This window comes from Laccaria bicolor, genomic scaffold (genome assembly GCF_000143565.1).
Source record: "Laccaria bicolor S238N-H82 LACBIscaffold_12 genomic scaffold, whole genome shotgun sequence".
Classification (NCBI taxonomy): Eukaryota; Fungi; Basidiomycota; class Agaricomycetes; order Agaricales; family Hydnangiaceae; genus Laccaria; species Laccaria bicolor.
In genome coordinates, this window is record NW_001889883.1 from 684,607 (window position 1) to 701,303 (window position 16,697).

Genomic DNA, 16,697 nt, shown 5'->3' on the forward strand with positions numbered 1-16,697 from the left:
AGCCACTAAGGAAGAAGCAAGGAAGAAGGGGACAGAAAAGTCACAGTTGCACGACCCTTCAATTTGGATGGACAAACAACGCGTACACAAAGTGAACGCGAACTTACTAGTACATATTGGATTCGCCCGCTCTGAATCTTTGAGGCGGGGTCCCAAAGTCAACGATACAATAAGTTTGTAGTTGGATACAAAGTAAAATACAGAAGCGGATATAAGGTCTGTTGGAAGACCCACTTCGAGGTTAAAATTTTCCGCAAGTGCAGAAACCCGCGACTATTGCAGGGGTCAGTAGACACAACAAGTTTGTAGTTGGATACAAATTTCAATCAATAAATGAATGGATATAAGGCCTGTTGGAGGACCTAGCTGAAGGTTGAGGACGGAGAATGGAAAAAGAGGCCAACAACAACTGTACCTCTTCAAAGTCAAATCACGGTAGCTTCAGCTGCTTTTAATGCCTTCTCAAAGGAGACCAGCAACTCGTCGATATCTTCCATGCCTACGCTGATGCGCACAAGGCCCGCCTCAACGCCATATTGAGCTGCCCAGTCTAACTCTGCAAAGTGAGCCAAGATGGTGAACGGACAGGCAAGAGTAAAGTTGGTTCCTAAACTCGGGCCCTTAGAGCAAGGCAGAGAATCGAAAAATGCCTCCGATGCTTCACCCGACGTAAACGTTAGAGAGAACAGGCCTCCATAGCCGCCTACTTTCCCATCGTCAGGATCAACGCGTTTTAGGCGACAATGCTCATAATTCTCCGTGGTAATGTATTTCGGGTAAAACACCTCTTTGATGGCAGGCTTGGTAGCGCCAGCAGCCAGGGATCGTGAGCGCAAAAAGTCACAGACTGCTTCGGTGTTGGCATCAATAATTCTGATTCGACGTTTGAAATCGCGCGAGTTGCGCTCCATGTAAATGGCGTCTTCATCGAAATAGACATCCTCGTACGTGGCATCGAGGTGGGCCTTAAGGGCTTGGTAGTGGCGGCGTCTGGGATTCAGAACTAAACTGTGAACTGGATGAGCGAGAGCCACCAATAACTGTTGGGCGCATACCTGCCGCCCATGACGTTGGCTACGCCGCTGAAAATCTTGGAGAGGCTGCTGACTACGATATCAGCGTAGGGAAGCACTTCAACGTTGACAACGTTGCCAATCGTCTCGTCAATGATAATCAGAAAGTCGTATTGATCCGCGAGGGCACGCAATCGGGGAAGGTTGGCACTACGAAGCAGAGGATTTGATGGAAATTCCGTTACTAATGCAAGTATCGGAGGGGTGATCGGATTGCGCGCTACTTCCTCCTCCAAGACTCTCTCCAGTTCGTCGACGTCCGAATCGAGCCCAGTACCAAAGAAATGGCATCCCGGGCCCCACTTTTGCAAGATCTTGAGGGTATCAGTGTACGGGAATCTATAGATGGCAGAGATGGAAACGTATTATGATGCAAATTGAGCAACAAAGACTGACCCAAAGCAGATACTCTTTGCTGGAGGTCGGATAGCGGCAACGTAGTTGTGGGCATTCCAAATAGCCGCCATCCCTGTCGGGAACAAATACACATCGTCCTCTGATACATCAGTGATCCCTCGCGAGCTAGGCCCCACCATCAAGTTTTCCTTCCCTGCCACAACCTCGTCCTGTGCCTCAGTGGCATTGTCTTGGATAAGAACGCCCGCCATTCTTCGACGTAAAGCCCTCTTCGCAGACGCCGCTGCTGAGAGAGGGAGGTTCCTCCCGTATCGCTCCTCAAGATAAACATCGTGATCGTTGCTTAAACCATCTATCGCTAGGGCAGCGACCGCGAATTGGGATTTCGTCGGCGGCGGAGATTTGCACGCTGTGCTGTTGACCGAGTAGTGTCTGTTATGCCCCTTTCCAGAAAATCGGCTCGCAACAGGTGAAGAGGGTTTTGATTGGGTGGCGTCAGACGGAAGCAGTGAAAGACACCTCTCTGCCAATCGACTAGATATGCCCATCCCCGTGTGTTGCCAGAACTCTTTGGCGATTGAAAATGCATCAGCAGGAAAGAGCACGATGTGGAGATCCGCGCAGTTGGAAATAATAACATCTGAGCTGGGATTTTCCCTATAGTTGAGATTTTTTTTATCCTCGGGGCAAATGCACAGGTGCACCAGGCGTGCGGACACTGGTGCTTTGACCAGCTGTGAACGATGCTGGATGTAAGATCGACACTGCTCCGCGATGCGCTGTGTGGGGAAAAGCATGCAGCGTTCGTTCCCAACTGCATATTTTTGTTCGCAGATTTCTACAAGCTAAAGACGATGAAGAGCTTATGGCATCTAGAGCAGTGGATCACACATACCTGCTTAATCTTCAAGTGGATGAAAAACCTGGGGTAACCAGATACCATGCGATCTACTACTCGTTTTTCGCCCTCCTCGTACCCTACATTGTCACGCCACGTCGGGAGAGAAACTGAAATGGCATGAGGTGTACATGGCGGCACCGAGAGTCCCAAGGCGATGTCCATACAGCTTGAAGCTTCACTTAGGTAGCACCACTTGGGGTTGACGATTTCAATGAGGGTAGTCGACGCACTAAGTATTAATTAATATTAATCAGTCGCACCTTTTTGTCGCGTGCCCTTGCGAAAGAGCATGCTTCATCACAATTCAGGCAAGTAATATACAGCTTGATGCTACAATGTACAAAGTCCAAACTGTAACTCAAAGGCAAACTGATTATACGCTGTCCTTCTTCCTTAAACTCTCTCCGCGCTTGACATCCAGACTAGGGAAAGCGTTCCTCCCACTATCTGGTATTGGCATTGTTGGTGGGCTCGAAGCGACGATGGTCGGACTGCGTCGGACACTGGACCTGCTGCTCGACCGTGATAAACCCATCAGAAATAGGTCTCGCTCGGATTTCGAAGATTGCGATGATGCTGAAGATGCTCGTCGGTGGCGTTGCATATGAGTTGGATCAACACCAGGGACATTGGCGAGGCGGGCAAACAAGGAGAGGACTGGCAAAACAACTGAAATTAGATGACAGAACACTGTAGGACAAAGGATGACTGTACTGTCGACGATGGACACAATTCCAGAAAGGTTGCTCGAAGCGTTGGAAGAAAGGACGGGAGATGCAGCTCTCGACTCCTTGGTCACGAAAAGGCGGTGGGCATTAGCTTGCCATTGGCAAAAAATGTGAGTTACAGATATTCAGAATGGGTTAAGTACGATGACTAACTTGCAAGGAGTTTCTCAACCGTATACGAGAGCGTGCTAGACGGCGATACGGAATATACTGTGAACCATCCAGCGATATCTAATAGCCAAAAAGAATCTAATAACATACCAGGGTAACGATCAGCGCCATCAGTTGAACCATCCAACTCCTTGTGAACACTGTCAGGCAATGTGTCAGATCTTTCTCTCTAAACACGAACCTTGATCTGCGACACAAAATGATGAAGGGCAGTTGTCAGAATCTGGTTATTCTGGTGGGGAACAACAATCTGTGTTCGACTCAGCTTCTGAAGAGCGAGCAGCGAATCGTAAAGCACGCACCTTCCCAATGTCTGTCACGCTGACAGCACTCAGTAGAATCCCTCTGTTCTCCTCTATCACGGCAATACTGCTCACACCTTCCTCGCTCATCAATCGCATGGCATCTAGAATAGAAGCGGTCGACGTTGCAGCAACAACAGCGGAATACAAGTTCAGCGAAGGTAAAGAGAGAAGTTGGATGGGATTAGATAGATATTTCTGGAAAGATGGGGACTCTTTGGCATATGAAGCGAACCACGATAATACTCGGCGGTCTGAAATGATGCCAATAAATTCCCCAGGCTCGGTGGCCGAATGGATGAGGACTGCGTATCATCAGAGCTTTGTCCTGGTGAGGGGAATGTCATCCTGACCTCGATGAGATCCCTTGGCGAATGTTTCCAGTAGAGATATGATGTTGGCGTCATTGGGGAGGGTCTCGAGCTGATTTTTCTCGGATAAATCTAAGCCGATAGAAATGAGCTATCATCAAAGAATAAGAGGAGTGACGACGCACTGCTGACGAGATGGACGGGAACTCGACCAGCCTTGGCCGCTGCTACGATGTTATCAACACGTGCATTCCCGCGAAGATCGTCAGGAAGATAGGTATGTCTCGTCGCGGCAAGAGTTAAGAATGCATTGACATCGGAATACTGTCGCTCAGTTAGAGCGGTCGAGTCAATGAGATCGGAACAAGCACGCACGTCGAACAAGCCTTGGTAAATATTCGAACCTGACGCATCGGAAGAATTCGACTTGATAACCAAACAAGGAATGTTCTCCGTCATGAGAACCTTTCGTAGAGCAAGTAAGTGGTGCGGTGATCTAACATCAAAGGTACACCAACCTCACATGCCTCCTCAACACTAGTCTCTGCGTCGACCGACACGACGCGAGAATCGATTAGATCTGTTTCATTCCATATCAAAACAGGCACTTTAAACGTTACTGACGCTCACCTCTCGCAGAGACGGCTCTCCAGGAAGCCACCCATACCCCTACTTCATCGTCAACTGGGCTGACGAAACTCAAGGAAATGCCTTCTCTCCAACCCCCACTTATTGACTGCGATAGTCGATGGGTAGCATGAGACATCTTTCTGGAAGACGGTGCCAACAGACGGTCATAAACAGAAAATTCGCCCACTCAGGGCAGTGAGGGGAATCTTTAAATAAAGTGGTGATGACATACTGTCAACGTGACCCACTGTAAACTTTCACAGCTCTTGGTCACATACGTTTAGTTGCAACCTACCAAAGTATGGCCAACTCCTCCTCTGTTGCTAAAAGAATACTTTCACAAGATGAGCGGAAGATGTACGCCGCGGAGACGCAACACAATTTTCGATGGATATCCCAGCTGGTCGCAACATATTCCCCTCACACATTAAACAGTGCAGACCGATTGCCCCCAGAACTGGAATTATGGATCGCTGAAATAGGTCAAAACTAATGGTTATTATATCGGTGCGACAAATGCCAAACTAAAACTAGTCTAGGTCAATTCGCCGAAGTGGCATACTGTCCATTCATGGATGCTCTCTTTGAGCACCGAGAAGAACTAGGCAGAATTGCGTTTCCGCTGGAACACTACCACATGATTCGCGGGGTCGAGCTTGTAGCTTCCTTCAAAGGCGCCGTTGCAAACCTCCCTGTATCCGTCGTCCACTGCCCCAAGCGCTGTAGACTGATTGTTGGGATTTCTGGGACGTCCAGAATCAGTCACGCGATACAAGACCTACGCGTTTTAAAAACACGTCACCCTACAGGCCGGGGATATGTGCACACCGGTTTCTGGAACCTATACCAGGGAATTAGGGCCGAAGCCATCTTGGCCATAAAGAACGGTCTTCGCAGCCATCCAGAAAATGGGGAGTTGGTATTGACAGGACACAGCATGGGTGGAAGCATCGCATATCTACTCCTCCTGGACCTGCTGACCGATGATAAAAGCCCACTTCAAAGGGGCTTACGTTTCAAAATTGTTGTTTTTGGAGTCCCAAGAGCCGGCGATGTCGGTCTGGTCCAATATCTTCGCGAATTGATGGCTTCCTACCGACGGCAGAATGGGGAAGAGTCCATGAAAGAATATTCAATTAGGGGTTATAATGACGGTGCGTTTCCCTTTTTCTTTCAACTGAGTATGACCCATGTCGTATCCAGGCGTACCCGCATTGCCCTTGTTGAGTTTCGGTTACCGTCACTTCGCTGAACAACCCATATATACCATAGATGGACGACTATACCGCATCCCGTCGTCGGAATCTGAACACACCCTATTCCACGTTGTTGAAGATGGTGACGAGTTGGATGTACCAATATTCCCGCGCGGTGGACACAATTACTATAACCGGCGTGAGTTGGAGGTCTTTGTGACTAAACTGACATGGATTCAGAAAGCAGAGTTTCCGAAAGCAGGATGGGAAGAGAGGTATATGACACTTTACGCCAAACATTCTCACCACGCCCTACCAGATAATTGGCGCAGCCGACAGTCCATTCCAGATGAACATAACGTGTCCTGATGGCTCCAAATGGTGTGAGTCGCCTCCGTTGGTTTGTCATGGGACACGGGTGATAGTGCTGTTGAAAGTTCAGTAGGGAACAGACATAGATACTCCTTGAGCCATGGCTGGGCCGCGACTCATAAGTATCTTCTGGATTAAGAATTTATAATTAATACCCGCGAACCTGCCCTTACCTGCCCACTTGTTGATTTTCGTCACTCCTTTGACAGAAAAGATAAGCTTGCACCTGGGTTGCACGTATGACTCGAAATTGCAAATTCGGCTTCGAGTGTGGTAACCGCAGTCGTTTGTCGCATCAAGTACAACAGAGTACAACGTGTTTACGTGTGTGCGGGACCCACAGAGATCGACAAGGACAGATACATGGTCGAATTCGTCGATTCGAATGTCGAAGGAATCCCGCCGCTGTGCCGCGTCATCCCAATGATTAGATTACCCCTCATAAAAACAGAACTTGACAATACTACGCGTTTGGAAAATGAACTAGTAAGCATATGTGATATCTCGTTAACGCGAGGAGGTACATACTCAATAGACCAACCCAAACTTCGAGCCAACTCAGGAGCGAGACTCGGAAATCAACACGCACAAACCTGGTTGACCTCCTACTATCCCTTGTGGATCATCATCGATTGAGCCGATATATTCAACTTTGACCGATCTACTGTCTGCTACAATGGACTCCATTCTAATACACAAACCTCGGAGATTTACAGCGCCTCGTTGCAATCGTGTGTGTTATAGGAAAGGGTTCATCAGTGGTCCCTAAAGAGTAAGCGCGCGCTGTTTCTGTGATTGAAAAGTCCCCTTCCCTCATCTCCTTCATCTTTAGCATGTTGACGCGATCGCCTCACTCCGAAGCTATTGAAGTCAAGGATGCCCGACTCTCGAAAGCTTCCCCGTTGTTGTCAGTGGCTTTCTCAAGAACAAGTCTGAGTCACTGACCACTGTTCAGACGTTTAGGACAGTTGGCCGATCCGCGTATCCAGCTGCTCCCCGAAGACCTTTTCGAGTTCTCACCTAGTTCACATCCCGACGACTTACTCCCTCATCGTACGTCGATGTGTTCTCTTGTCAATGATCTATCCGATCGAGTCACGTTCTCTCCTAGTTGAATACGATGGAAACCTAGTCGATGCCTTCCTGGAGTACCCTCTTGACAAGCACCGATGTATCGATTCCATTCAAGGCAAGTTTAACGAGTCTCGATCCTGGGTTTCGTTTTTCGAACTTATCTTAGACGTATGGGGCTTCAACGGTGAATCGCCAGACAGCGATTCTTGGTCTCTGCAGAGTACACCCAGCTTGATGGCCTCGGGGTTATGTAAGTAGTACGCAGAGACGATTAGTGATCTCGCTGACCTCTCCTTCGCTTTCTAGCACCCTATAGCGACGTTGACGACTTGTCTCCCCCTTGTACCCCAAACACGGGTACCCCGTTGCCAGACCTTTGTGACGGGCCAAATGATATTAATGAAGCTGCCCCGTCTTCAACACGCCCCCCGCCGTCATCATCTCCGCTCCTTTCAACCGTTCTCTTGCCTTCACTTTTCACCTCTCCAACATGTTCGCAAGTCTCCCTCGATCCTACATCGACCACGTCCCTGCTATTCTCTTCCAATGACCCTGAAGCGGCGGCATACGTGCAGAATGACATTCAGGATGGGTATGAGGCCCCTCAGCCTGTCAGTCTCAACTTTCACCCCTCGCATGGACCACTTAGTTCTCTTTCCTGCGGACAGGGTTCCTTCTCTCCCCCGTGTTCATACCCCAACTGCTCCTTACCTCCAGAAATCTTGCTTAGTCCCGCATCTGAAAGCGGACGGAGTAGCAACCGGATGGATATGGATCATCCCTCTGACGAGCACGAAGAAAGCGGGTATCGCTTTCCCTACATTTCGCACCTGTCGTTGGTTAAGGCGGAGCGGGTTGATGGTTACCTTCCATCAAACGTTGTAACTATGGGACAGTCCCGACGCCCATTGAAGCGTCGTCGACCTATCAACACCGTAGAAGCTCCCGTGTCGTCTATGAACGATGCTACGATTTCTACGAAGAAAAGACGCAAGACAAACCATACCAATTCTCGACCACGTGCTTGTGCCGTCGCGTCTTCCACGAGCTACATGGAAGATGCTATGGTGGGAGATATGCAAGGACATCAGGCAGACTCCGCCACCGATTCTCCAATTCCCGGTCTTCCCTGTTTACCACTCAACGCAAGAATGGGAGGTTCGGGGCGCCAACCACCCAAGAAGGCAATGCAGACTGCGAGAGGACGTGTCTCCAAAAAGACGTCGCGTGTTCGAAAGGAAGATGTCCCATCCAAGATGTCGCGAAATCCAACAAGAGGCGGCATATCAGATGAGTCTCGACGCACAACGAGTTCTCCTGCGACATCCTCAAGTTTGGGATCATCCGCCTCTAGCTCAAGAGGAGACATGGTTTTCAAAATCGGGTCACTGAATGTTTCCGCCGCGAGCCAGTTGCGCAGGACGCACAAAGAGGTGTTCCAATGTAACTTTGCCGAGTGCCGCTCGACTTTCACAAAAAGACACAACCTAAAGAGTATGTTTTCTTCTTGAGGATACTGCTCAGTGTTTGACGGTTTTTTTTTTCAAATTTAGTTCATACAGAGCGTCACATGGGGGTTCTGTACTTCTGTCCGGGGTGTAAGCACCCCTACGCACAGGAAGCCTCCATGAATCGGCATAAGAAGAACTGCAATAAATTTCAGCACGACCATTAAGAGTCGGAAATGCCTCGATGTCACGGCGGAAGTTGGATTTGGCTGCGCGGTCAGCTTACTTTTTGGTTTCTTTTTTATATCATGGGCATCTGGGTTAATATACCCCTGCTTCTGTATGTTGTGAACCTTGTACTTAAACTGCTGCATTTCGCTTTCGTGCTGTGTTGTGTTCATCTTGTATTGTATCCGCCTGTCTTCAAATAATCATGGACTCGGTTATTATCCCCCTGCCCATTCGGACATCAGTTTGACTTTGAATGTGCACTCACTGGCAGCGAGGTGAGTGGGCCTTCGTCAAACAAATGAGGCTTGTTTGGGTTACATTGACTTCAACGCCGAATCCACCGGACTGTCCACGGCGGTCCACAATTCCACACATCTTTGGTTAAATGTCTTCGAGAGACGAAAACCTAAGAAGCGAAAATGAATCGAAGAAGCCTACACCTCGCCGCCTATTCTCTTTTAACCACCTCAGGTCATCATCATCACGCGAGGCAGGGGACTCGGTGAGCAGGTGAAGGCACTACACATACCATACTAACAGCTATCACATGTACAGGACCATGTTGATGATGGAGACTTTCACGAACTTACCCCTCCAATGGATCATGCAAGCGAAGATACATGGTTCGCGACAAAGCTGGAGCCTATGAGGCCATCCTCAGTGACATCAACTATTCCACAGGATTCACCGAGGACGACCAATTCACAGGTGGTCGAAAGACCGCTCAATTTTCCGCCACCCAGGAGGTCGAATACTCCTGATTCCGTTCAACAATCAACTTCGAGTTCACGATGGGAGCATCTTCGTCAACATGTTCTGCAGGCATCGAGTCGGTCCTCTACTCCAGTCGAACCCTCCAGGCCGACGTCTGTAACTTCATCCATTACTTCATTCACCCGCCCTTCAACACCGAAACCCTCTCGACTTGCACGACTTGGCTTCCGACAGGTCGTCGATGTTGCTCGGGAAAGGGACGATACACGTAGATTCGGGGAGGAGATTATGAAGAACATCTGGTTGTCCAGGCAAGCTGGGTCGAAGACGAAGGCTGAGAAGGAACCCAGCTCTACAACAGCGTCCCCAATCTATCGTCCTTTTATGCCGAACACGACATCGGGCGTCTCGAGCCTTCAAAATACTGGATTGAGCAAGAAGGACGAGTTACGTCGGCCTCAATCCATTCAGTCTTTGTCGTCGGGGCGGTTTGTCGCGTCACTGAAGCCACTTTGTCAGTTGCTCATGTATCATGCTGGCGCGGGTTCTGAGACCGTTGTACTATCCGCTCATCTTCCACACGAAGGACAGGTTCTTGCCGCACTGCTGAATCCGTTCCTACTCCCCACGACAGGTAATGACGTTGACGAAGAAGAACGCCTGTTGGCTATCGAAACCTTTGAACTCTTGATTAAAGGTTGGACTCCTTCCGATGAGGTCCGTTTGCATGAGCCAAATGAGTTACAATTCTTTGACCAGTAAATCTTGATAGGCAGCAAGTGTTGCACGGTGTATGTGGTGCTGTAAAGCGGCCATGGTGCCCCCTTCACCGAACCGCTCTCGAGTCCTTGGGTATCTTTGGCGGTGTATCGTTCCTGGGGATAGAAATCGCGCAATCATCTCACCAATGGCCATGCAGAGTGTTGCGCACGGACTCTTGATGCTTCTTGCTTCTCTTCATGCACTAACCAACCCGGTGCAAGAGGAAGATGTTAGATTGACAAAGGATCTTATTCTCCAATTTATCTCAGGGACATTCGGTGAATTGAACGAGAAAGCTGTAGAGGAGGAATATGAGGCGCGTTGGCTTCCTGGCGACATGAAGGGAGCAGTCAGAAAGGCCTTGTTTCTCGAAGCGCTCACAAAGTGCCTGGAGAACTGTGCTCAAGTTACTCGCGTTTGGTTGCTCCAACACGCGATTGAAGTTCGTCGACCGTATTGAGTTTTGCCCAATTTCGTTCTAAAAGCTATCGACAGGAATATTGGCCTGTGCCTTCAAAAGGCACCTCTGTCACATTGCTTCAAGGAGTTATCCGTTTCAGAACAATAAACACCTTCTGTAGAGCCGCCCACATTTTATTGACATCTCTGACAGTGAAAGAAGAGGACAAATTGGTGATTGCCCACCATATTGTCAGGGCATTTCAGAGCAGAATTTTACCGGAGACGGACAGCCTTGACCAAACACTTGGTTTGGAAGCGCAGACACACGTTGCCAAGGTCGCTCTTGAGATTCTCTGCCTTGCAAATGCTAAGGAGCAGGTTGGGTGGGCTATCACAACTATTTGTCGTTGGCTAAAGGACCGGGATGGTAACTGGAAGGGCAATTTTGAGAAACGGATTCGAAAGTTGGTAAGTGTTACAGTAACCCCTCCTTTGGTCGAGCACACCAGTTAACTAGGCCGCTGACTAGGTATCCTCTGGCAACTGGGCTAGTATTCTGCGAATTCTTCTAGCTCTTGTCCACCACATCCCTGAGGAGGAACGGAGGCCACTTTTCACATTTATCTTGCCACTTTTGAATGATGTAAGTATTCATCATAATACTCCCGATTAAACTTACCTTAAGATTCATCAATGCTAGCGGATGGTTGAGGATCCTCCTCCCTTCCCATATGCAGAGCTCTCCAGCCTCCTCGATGTACTGTCTCACATGTACCCACAGCTTTTTTACAAACCGCTCTTCTCTTGCGCTGCATCGTCGCAGGAATTCACCATCGTCAACCACCTTTGCACACTGGCTATCCATTCCAAGTTTATCGGTGATTATTGGAATCGTGACGCAGAGATGATGTGCGTCGCTCTGCTGAGCGATGCCGGGGCGGAGAAGGAAACAATGACATCGATGGTGGGAAACACCCCATGGGGCGTTGCCAGGTTGGGTCAATTGGTTCTTCTTCTTGAGCTCATTGGAAAAATTCAAGCAGTGCGGCGGATTAAAGAATCATCACCTGTCAGCAAACTCCCTTCAAGTCTTCAGCAATTCATATTTACCTTCGTTATCAGGGATCAGACAGGGCGCTGATGGGAACTACGAAATTCGTTGCAACTTTGGAATCACGGCTGAACATACTACTCGACGTCAAGGTAGACAGTTCATGCATTTTATCTCTATCTTTAACCCGTTCACTCTGTTCAGGAGCGATCCACATTCATTGCACCGTCTCAACGAATGCTGTTTTGCATATTATTTCGAGAGATTAGGCTTTTAAATCGGTCTCTTAAGCCGTAGGTTTTTTTATACCTTTTCACTTTCCAAGTATCCCTCATATTTTGCAGTGCTCCATGGCTTCATAGAACCATTTCTTGGTTTGTTGATTTTTGCACAGACTACGATCTGGGTGGTAAGTTAGAATCTGAGGTCAACGAATCCACGGAGAGAATCCAGGGGTTGTATTTGGCCGCCCAAGAAGGGGTACGCGAAAATTATCAGGTACTGTTCCGTAACTTGTTTTCCAAGTGGTTGGTCATCGATGCCCCGCCAGCGTCGGAGTACCATGCTTCTTTCAGCAGCTTCCAAGTCCCCCGCCCCTCCGCCAAACAAAGAAGGATTTGATCTCGCCTCAAGTTTCGCACAACACAAAGTTTTGATCGATTCACTGTCAAAAGGATTTGCGTCTAGGGCAATGAACCTCTTTGTGACCATGTCTTCGTTGCTGGTGGATGAAGACTATCGTCGTCTTGGGCCTCTGATATGGGAACACGGTTTGGTGGATCACATTGATACCTCTGCGACCGCATCAGTTAGTTACAATATGTATGCTTTCCACATTATTAACCTTCATTGCAGGCGTGTTTTTTGTTGATGCAATGTGCAGAGAAAGTTCCAGAGGATCTACTTGCCGTTATGGAGGTCGACTTGCAAAGGTGTCATAGTTTTTCGCCTCCATTGATCGGTACTGACCAAGTTTCATAGCTCAGACGATATTACAAGATTACGTTCAGTTCGAAAAGTTGGCACTCTGATCAATTGGCGATTCCAGATTTTATCTCAGAATGTTATTGTTGACCGAGCTCATAGATCATTTAAGTTGACTCGGGCGCCTCTTCCATTTCTTGCGACGGATATGGGTACCAGCTTGTATGTTCAAACGGAAGACTTCTCTGAATCGAAAGATAAGGATAACATTCCTGGGGAGCTAAGAAAGCGACTCGCGGAAATTGGCTGGGCAGAAGAAGATGCCAGCGTCGTAGACCCGAGACAACAGTGGATAAAGACTCCGATGTCAATCCTGCCAATACATCGGCTAGAACGCATGGATGTTCTGATGGGAGAACAATTGCCTCCCACCGGGGGTTCCACATCAGTGAATGTTACACCTCTCCCTTCGCCCAGAAAAACCCCAAAGGAGCCGCTAGAGGAGCCTAACCCCCTTCTCCGCCGCAACTCAAGTTCTGGTGGCCCTCTCCATAATCAAAAACGAAGAGCGATTTTTGTGCCACCTCTGACCTCAGTATTTCGTCGTGTTGCTTCGTTGGTTTACGATTCCAATTACGCAATCGCTTCCACTGCACGAACTATTATCTGGGATTTGATGCGTGGTGATCCCGCACTTTTGACTCGACCAGTTCTCGAGCAGTTGTCAGGAGACAACAAAGACGTCGTCGCCGCAACTTCGACCCTTGCTGCCTTTTTGCAGATGCGACGAGTCCTTCCTCCGCCGCTTACCCACAATCTATTCAACAATCTCGCCGGTTTCTTGAAACACGCCGCCAAACAGTCGGAATCTCATGAGGCACTCTACGATTTTGGCCTGGTGATGCCTATTCTTTCAATGCTCACCACACAAGTGAGCGGGATGTCATTCCGAGAGATACGTCGCGCCAAAATTGAGCCTCTCTTGATACCTTCTGGGTCACTTTGGTTCCCGACGTCGGCACCAAAAGGCCCCATGTTCCCTCGATATTTGGAAGAAATTGGCAACCCCTTTGAGGATGTTCCTTCCCAACTGGTCTCCATCACAATGATTCGAACCGCTCAAAACTTGCTTTTTTTATCTGTACTAAAACGAAATCAACAAGATGTTCAAGTCGTTCGGAAGAACCTGTCAAGACTTGTTTTGCCATCAAAAGACAGTCATTTGCAGGACTTGCCACTCGAGATGAGGGATTTTGCTCCTCAAAGTCGGGACGTAAGCGAAGCACCCAAATCGAACAAGACGCTGGACGCCTTGTCCCTGGTTCTCTCTCGTAGTTATCTGCTCCTGGTTGCCCAAGTATTTCGCTCTATGTCGCGTCACCTTAGTGATCGAAATGAGCTCGCCGTTCTCGTCGATGGTTTGAACCGAATTCTTTTAGCTCATGGAGACGACATCGGGATCGTTGGCCAATCTCTTATTGGTATGTCACATGGAGATGTTCTTTATAGCAATGAACTGAAGATGACAATGACTAGCTTTGATGGTTGCCAGCACTCGCTTCAAACGCCTCTTTACGTCTGGCGGAGGATATACATTGTTCATGCCGGCGCTCGTGAAGATATACTCCGAATCAGGATCTCATCCTGGCATCAGACCAGCTATCGAATACGCTATCAACCGATTCTATGCCCTTCACAAGGAATCATTTTTATACCAGAGTCTTGGTATCATTGGTCAAATGTTCATGCTGCCAGGACTCGACGAGAATTGGTTTGGCAAAAGCGTTTACGATCTTTTTTTGTCCCTGAAAAAAGGCGTCACAGCAGCAACCACAGATGCAGCGGGTATTCACAACATAAACAAGCTACAAGAACGGGAAGCCCTCCTTGTCTCGACAGCTGATGAGAAACCGCAGACTTTCTTTGCATCGATACGTCGCACGGAATCGCAAGCCAGTGGCGATCGATATTCGGTTAACTTACCCGAAGAATATGAGACTGAACGTCTTCGAATGGACAACTTCGTTCGCTTGTTCCTGACGGTGATTGCACACGACCCCTCCATCTTGAGAGCTCAACACTACCTCCGACTTCTTCGATATATCGTTCCTTATCTATATAATGCTTCAGATAGCACAAGATCGACGTTGCAAGATGGTATCACTGCCTTGTGCGTCATCTTGACGAAAGGGTTCAACCGTGCAAAGACTGCGGATGGCGCTTTAGAGCGCTCAGCTGAGGACTCTGCTTTTCTTCCCCCGGTTGGACTGGAGGGTCAGGTGTTAGAGAACTCCAAAGCGCCAAGCGATATTCAAGCGATGCGAATCGATTTCCTTTTCCTTGTCTTAAGTTTGGGTCAGGCCGGTGGTGACATTTCGTTGACGTTGGCTCGTCAAACACTCAACTTACTAAAAGTTGTATTGAAAGACTGCCATGCGAATGACCCCCCAGAAGCAATCTCATCATTCCTGTCCGACTTCGTGAGGATGTTGCTCATTCGTGAGCAACCACAGCTGGCCAAGGCAGTCGTTATATTTCTTCAAGACTTGTCTCCTATCCTTCATGCGTACATGGTTGCGTTGGATTTCACTGGCGTTTTTGAAGTCATTCTTCGAATATCCTCTATACCTGTCTATGTTGCCGATCCAACCTTTGCCCAGGTTGTGGTTAGTGAGATCTGCACAGCAGGATTGGCAGCCTGCGAGCTGGCAGCATCAGAAAACCAATTAATGACTTTGCCTTATCGTCCAACTCTGGTCCAGCTTATCGGAGAAGCCATATTTCTTCAAGGAGCTGATGTGATTGAAGAGTTGGAGAAGAGGACACCTTCGCACGCCTTCTTAGCTGGTGTCATACTGCCTTTAACTCTTACAATTGCGACAAGTGCCCAGCTCCTCACAAAAGGTTTACAAACCCAGGATCGTCATCGTACCGCACTTGCAAACGCGTGGTTCCGCCTGCTGTTTTACACGATGTCAGCGTGTCAGAGGAGTCGGCCCCAGGGAGAATTGCGAAGGTCAAAGTCGAAAGAGAATAGGAACTCTGATAGCGACAAATTCTGGCGTTCTCAGCTACCATCTTTCATGATTGCACTTCAAATTCTGAAAGTTATTATTATCCGCGGTGAAGCCGACATTTCTTCTGTCGTTCCAGGCATCTGGGAGCGAATTGCTGGTTTTTGCAGGATGGTATTGGCGGACGGAAACGCAGAGTTTGCTTTGCGTGGTGAATCAGCGTTCAACTCCCCAGCAGCGTCGCCGAGATCCAGTGGTCAATTCGATTTCTCGTACTTCAAATTGAGTGTAGGAACCTTCTCTAGGCCTCGAGTTACCGATTATGCCCTATGGTCCATGCTCGAGTTCGTCTGCGCGTACAAATCTCCGCTCCGACTCCAGTTACGGCTCTTGGCAACAGAAAAGGTTTCAGGCATCGACGCTGAACTCCAAAGACTGGGGAACCGAAACAATCCGCTTTCGTCTCCGAGTAGCAGACGCACATCCATGTCTGTCTTTTCTAAAGTTCGGCGATCTGTCAGCGGGATGCCTTCTCCCGGCTCGCCGAGATTGCTTGCCTCACCATCGCCTACCCCACATGATCCGACTCTTTTTCTGGATGCTCGCAGGCCAGGGTATCAAATCACACCAGTGTCGCCTCAGAATGGGCCAAGGATCGTCCATTTGGGACCAGCTTCGCCCTCTGTGCTGTTGGATGCTCCGTCTCCCGGAGGTATTAATGGTGGCGGCATGCGCACTGCCATCAAGACAACTAGGATCAAATCTCTTTCTCTCACTAAAGTAACATATCGTCGGGTGAGGGGCGTGCAGAGCTTCATGGGATATGATGTACTTATACCACTGCCTCCAACTGTGCTCGAGGCTCAAGACGACAGCGACATATTAAGGGCTTGGACCAAGAACGATGCAATCCAAGCTATATTGCAAGAGACAAAAGAACTTATGGAAGAGTTTGAGGAGTCGTTTGGGGAGACTGAAAAAGATCGGGTGCCAAACCCGGATCGAGATCAACCGAGTACAGACTGAGGATCGAGGG

The 16,697-nt window shown here is 48.7% G+C and overlaps 5 protein-coding genes across 5 annotated transcripts; 3 read left to right on the forward strand and 2 right to left on the reverse strand.

Moving 5' to 3' along the window:
* Positions 1 to 425: 425 nt before the first annotated feature.
* LACBIDRAFT_235424 (uncharacterized protein) lies at positions 426 to 2,493 on the reverse strand (the record flags this gene model as incomplete). Its single annotated transcript, XM_001881292.1, has 4 exons — positions 426 to 1,008; positions 1,056 to 1,412; positions 1,470 to 2,275; positions 2,326 to 2,493. 4 exons carry the CDS (start codon positions 2,491 to 2,493, stop codon positions 426 to 428), a joined length of 1,914 nt encoding a protein of 637 aa, XP_001881327.1.
* A 211-nt stretch (positions 2,494 to 2,704) lies between these two features.
* LACBIDRAFT_327329 (uncharacterized protein) lies at positions 2,705 to 4,609 on the reverse strand (the record flags this gene model as incomplete). Its single annotated transcript, XM_001881293.1, has 9 exons — positions 2,705 to 3,150; positions 3,213 to 3,290; positions 3,321 to 3,360; positions 3,412 to 3,462; positions 3,533 to 3,837; positions 3,886 to 3,975; positions 4,029 to 4,308; positions 4,362 to 4,423; positions 4,474 to 4,609. The coding sequence occupies 9 exons, from the start codon at positions 4,607 to 4,609 to the stop codon at positions 2,705 to 2,707; spliced, it is 1,488 nt and encodes a 495-aa protein (XP_001881328.1).
* A 165-nt stretch (positions 4,610 to 4,774) lies between these two features.
* Positions 4,775 to 6,038, forward strand: LACBIDRAFT_297736 (uncharacterized protein; the record flags this gene model as incomplete). Its single annotated transcript, XM_001881103.1, has 3 exons — positions 4,775 to 4,955; positions 5,013 to 5,627; positions 5,677 to 6,038. The coding sequence occupies 3 exons, from the start codon at positions 4,775 to 4,777 to the stop codon at positions 6,036 to 6,038; spliced, it is 1,158 nt and encodes a 385-aa protein (XP_001881138.1).
* An 836-nt stretch (positions 6,039 to 6,874) lies between these two features.
* LACBIDRAFT_297737 (uncharacterized protein) lies at positions 6,875 to 8,790 on the forward strand (the record flags this gene model as incomplete). Its single annotated transcript, XM_001881104.1, has 6 exons — positions 6,875 to 6,948; positions 6,997 to 7,094; positions 7,153 to 7,230; positions 7,282 to 7,365; positions 7,422 to 8,609; positions 8,669 to 8,790. 6 exons carry the CDS (start codon positions 6,875 to 6,877, stop codon positions 8,788 to 8,790), a joined length of 1,644 nt encoding a protein of 547 aa, XP_001881139.1.
* A 601-nt stretch (positions 8,791 to 9,391) lies between these two features.
* Positions 9,392 to 16,687, forward strand: LACBIDRAFT_297738 (uncharacterized protein; the record flags this gene model as incomplete). The annotated part of the gene is made up of 12 exons (XM_001881105.1): positions 9,392 to 10,225; positions 10,281 to 10,712; positions 10,766 to 11,140; positions 11,202 to 11,315; positions 11,373 to 11,741; positions 11,795 to 11,875; positions 11,928 to 12,016; positions 12,068 to 12,221; positions 12,274 to 12,531; positions 12,579 to 12,655; positions 12,705 to 14,128; positions 14,184 to 16,687. The coding sequence occupies 12 exons, from the start codon at positions 9,392 to 9,394 to the stop codon at positions 16,685 to 16,687; spliced, it is 6,711 nt and encodes a 2,236-aa protein (XP_001881140.1).
* Positions 16,688 to 16,697: the final 10 nt, after the last annotated feature.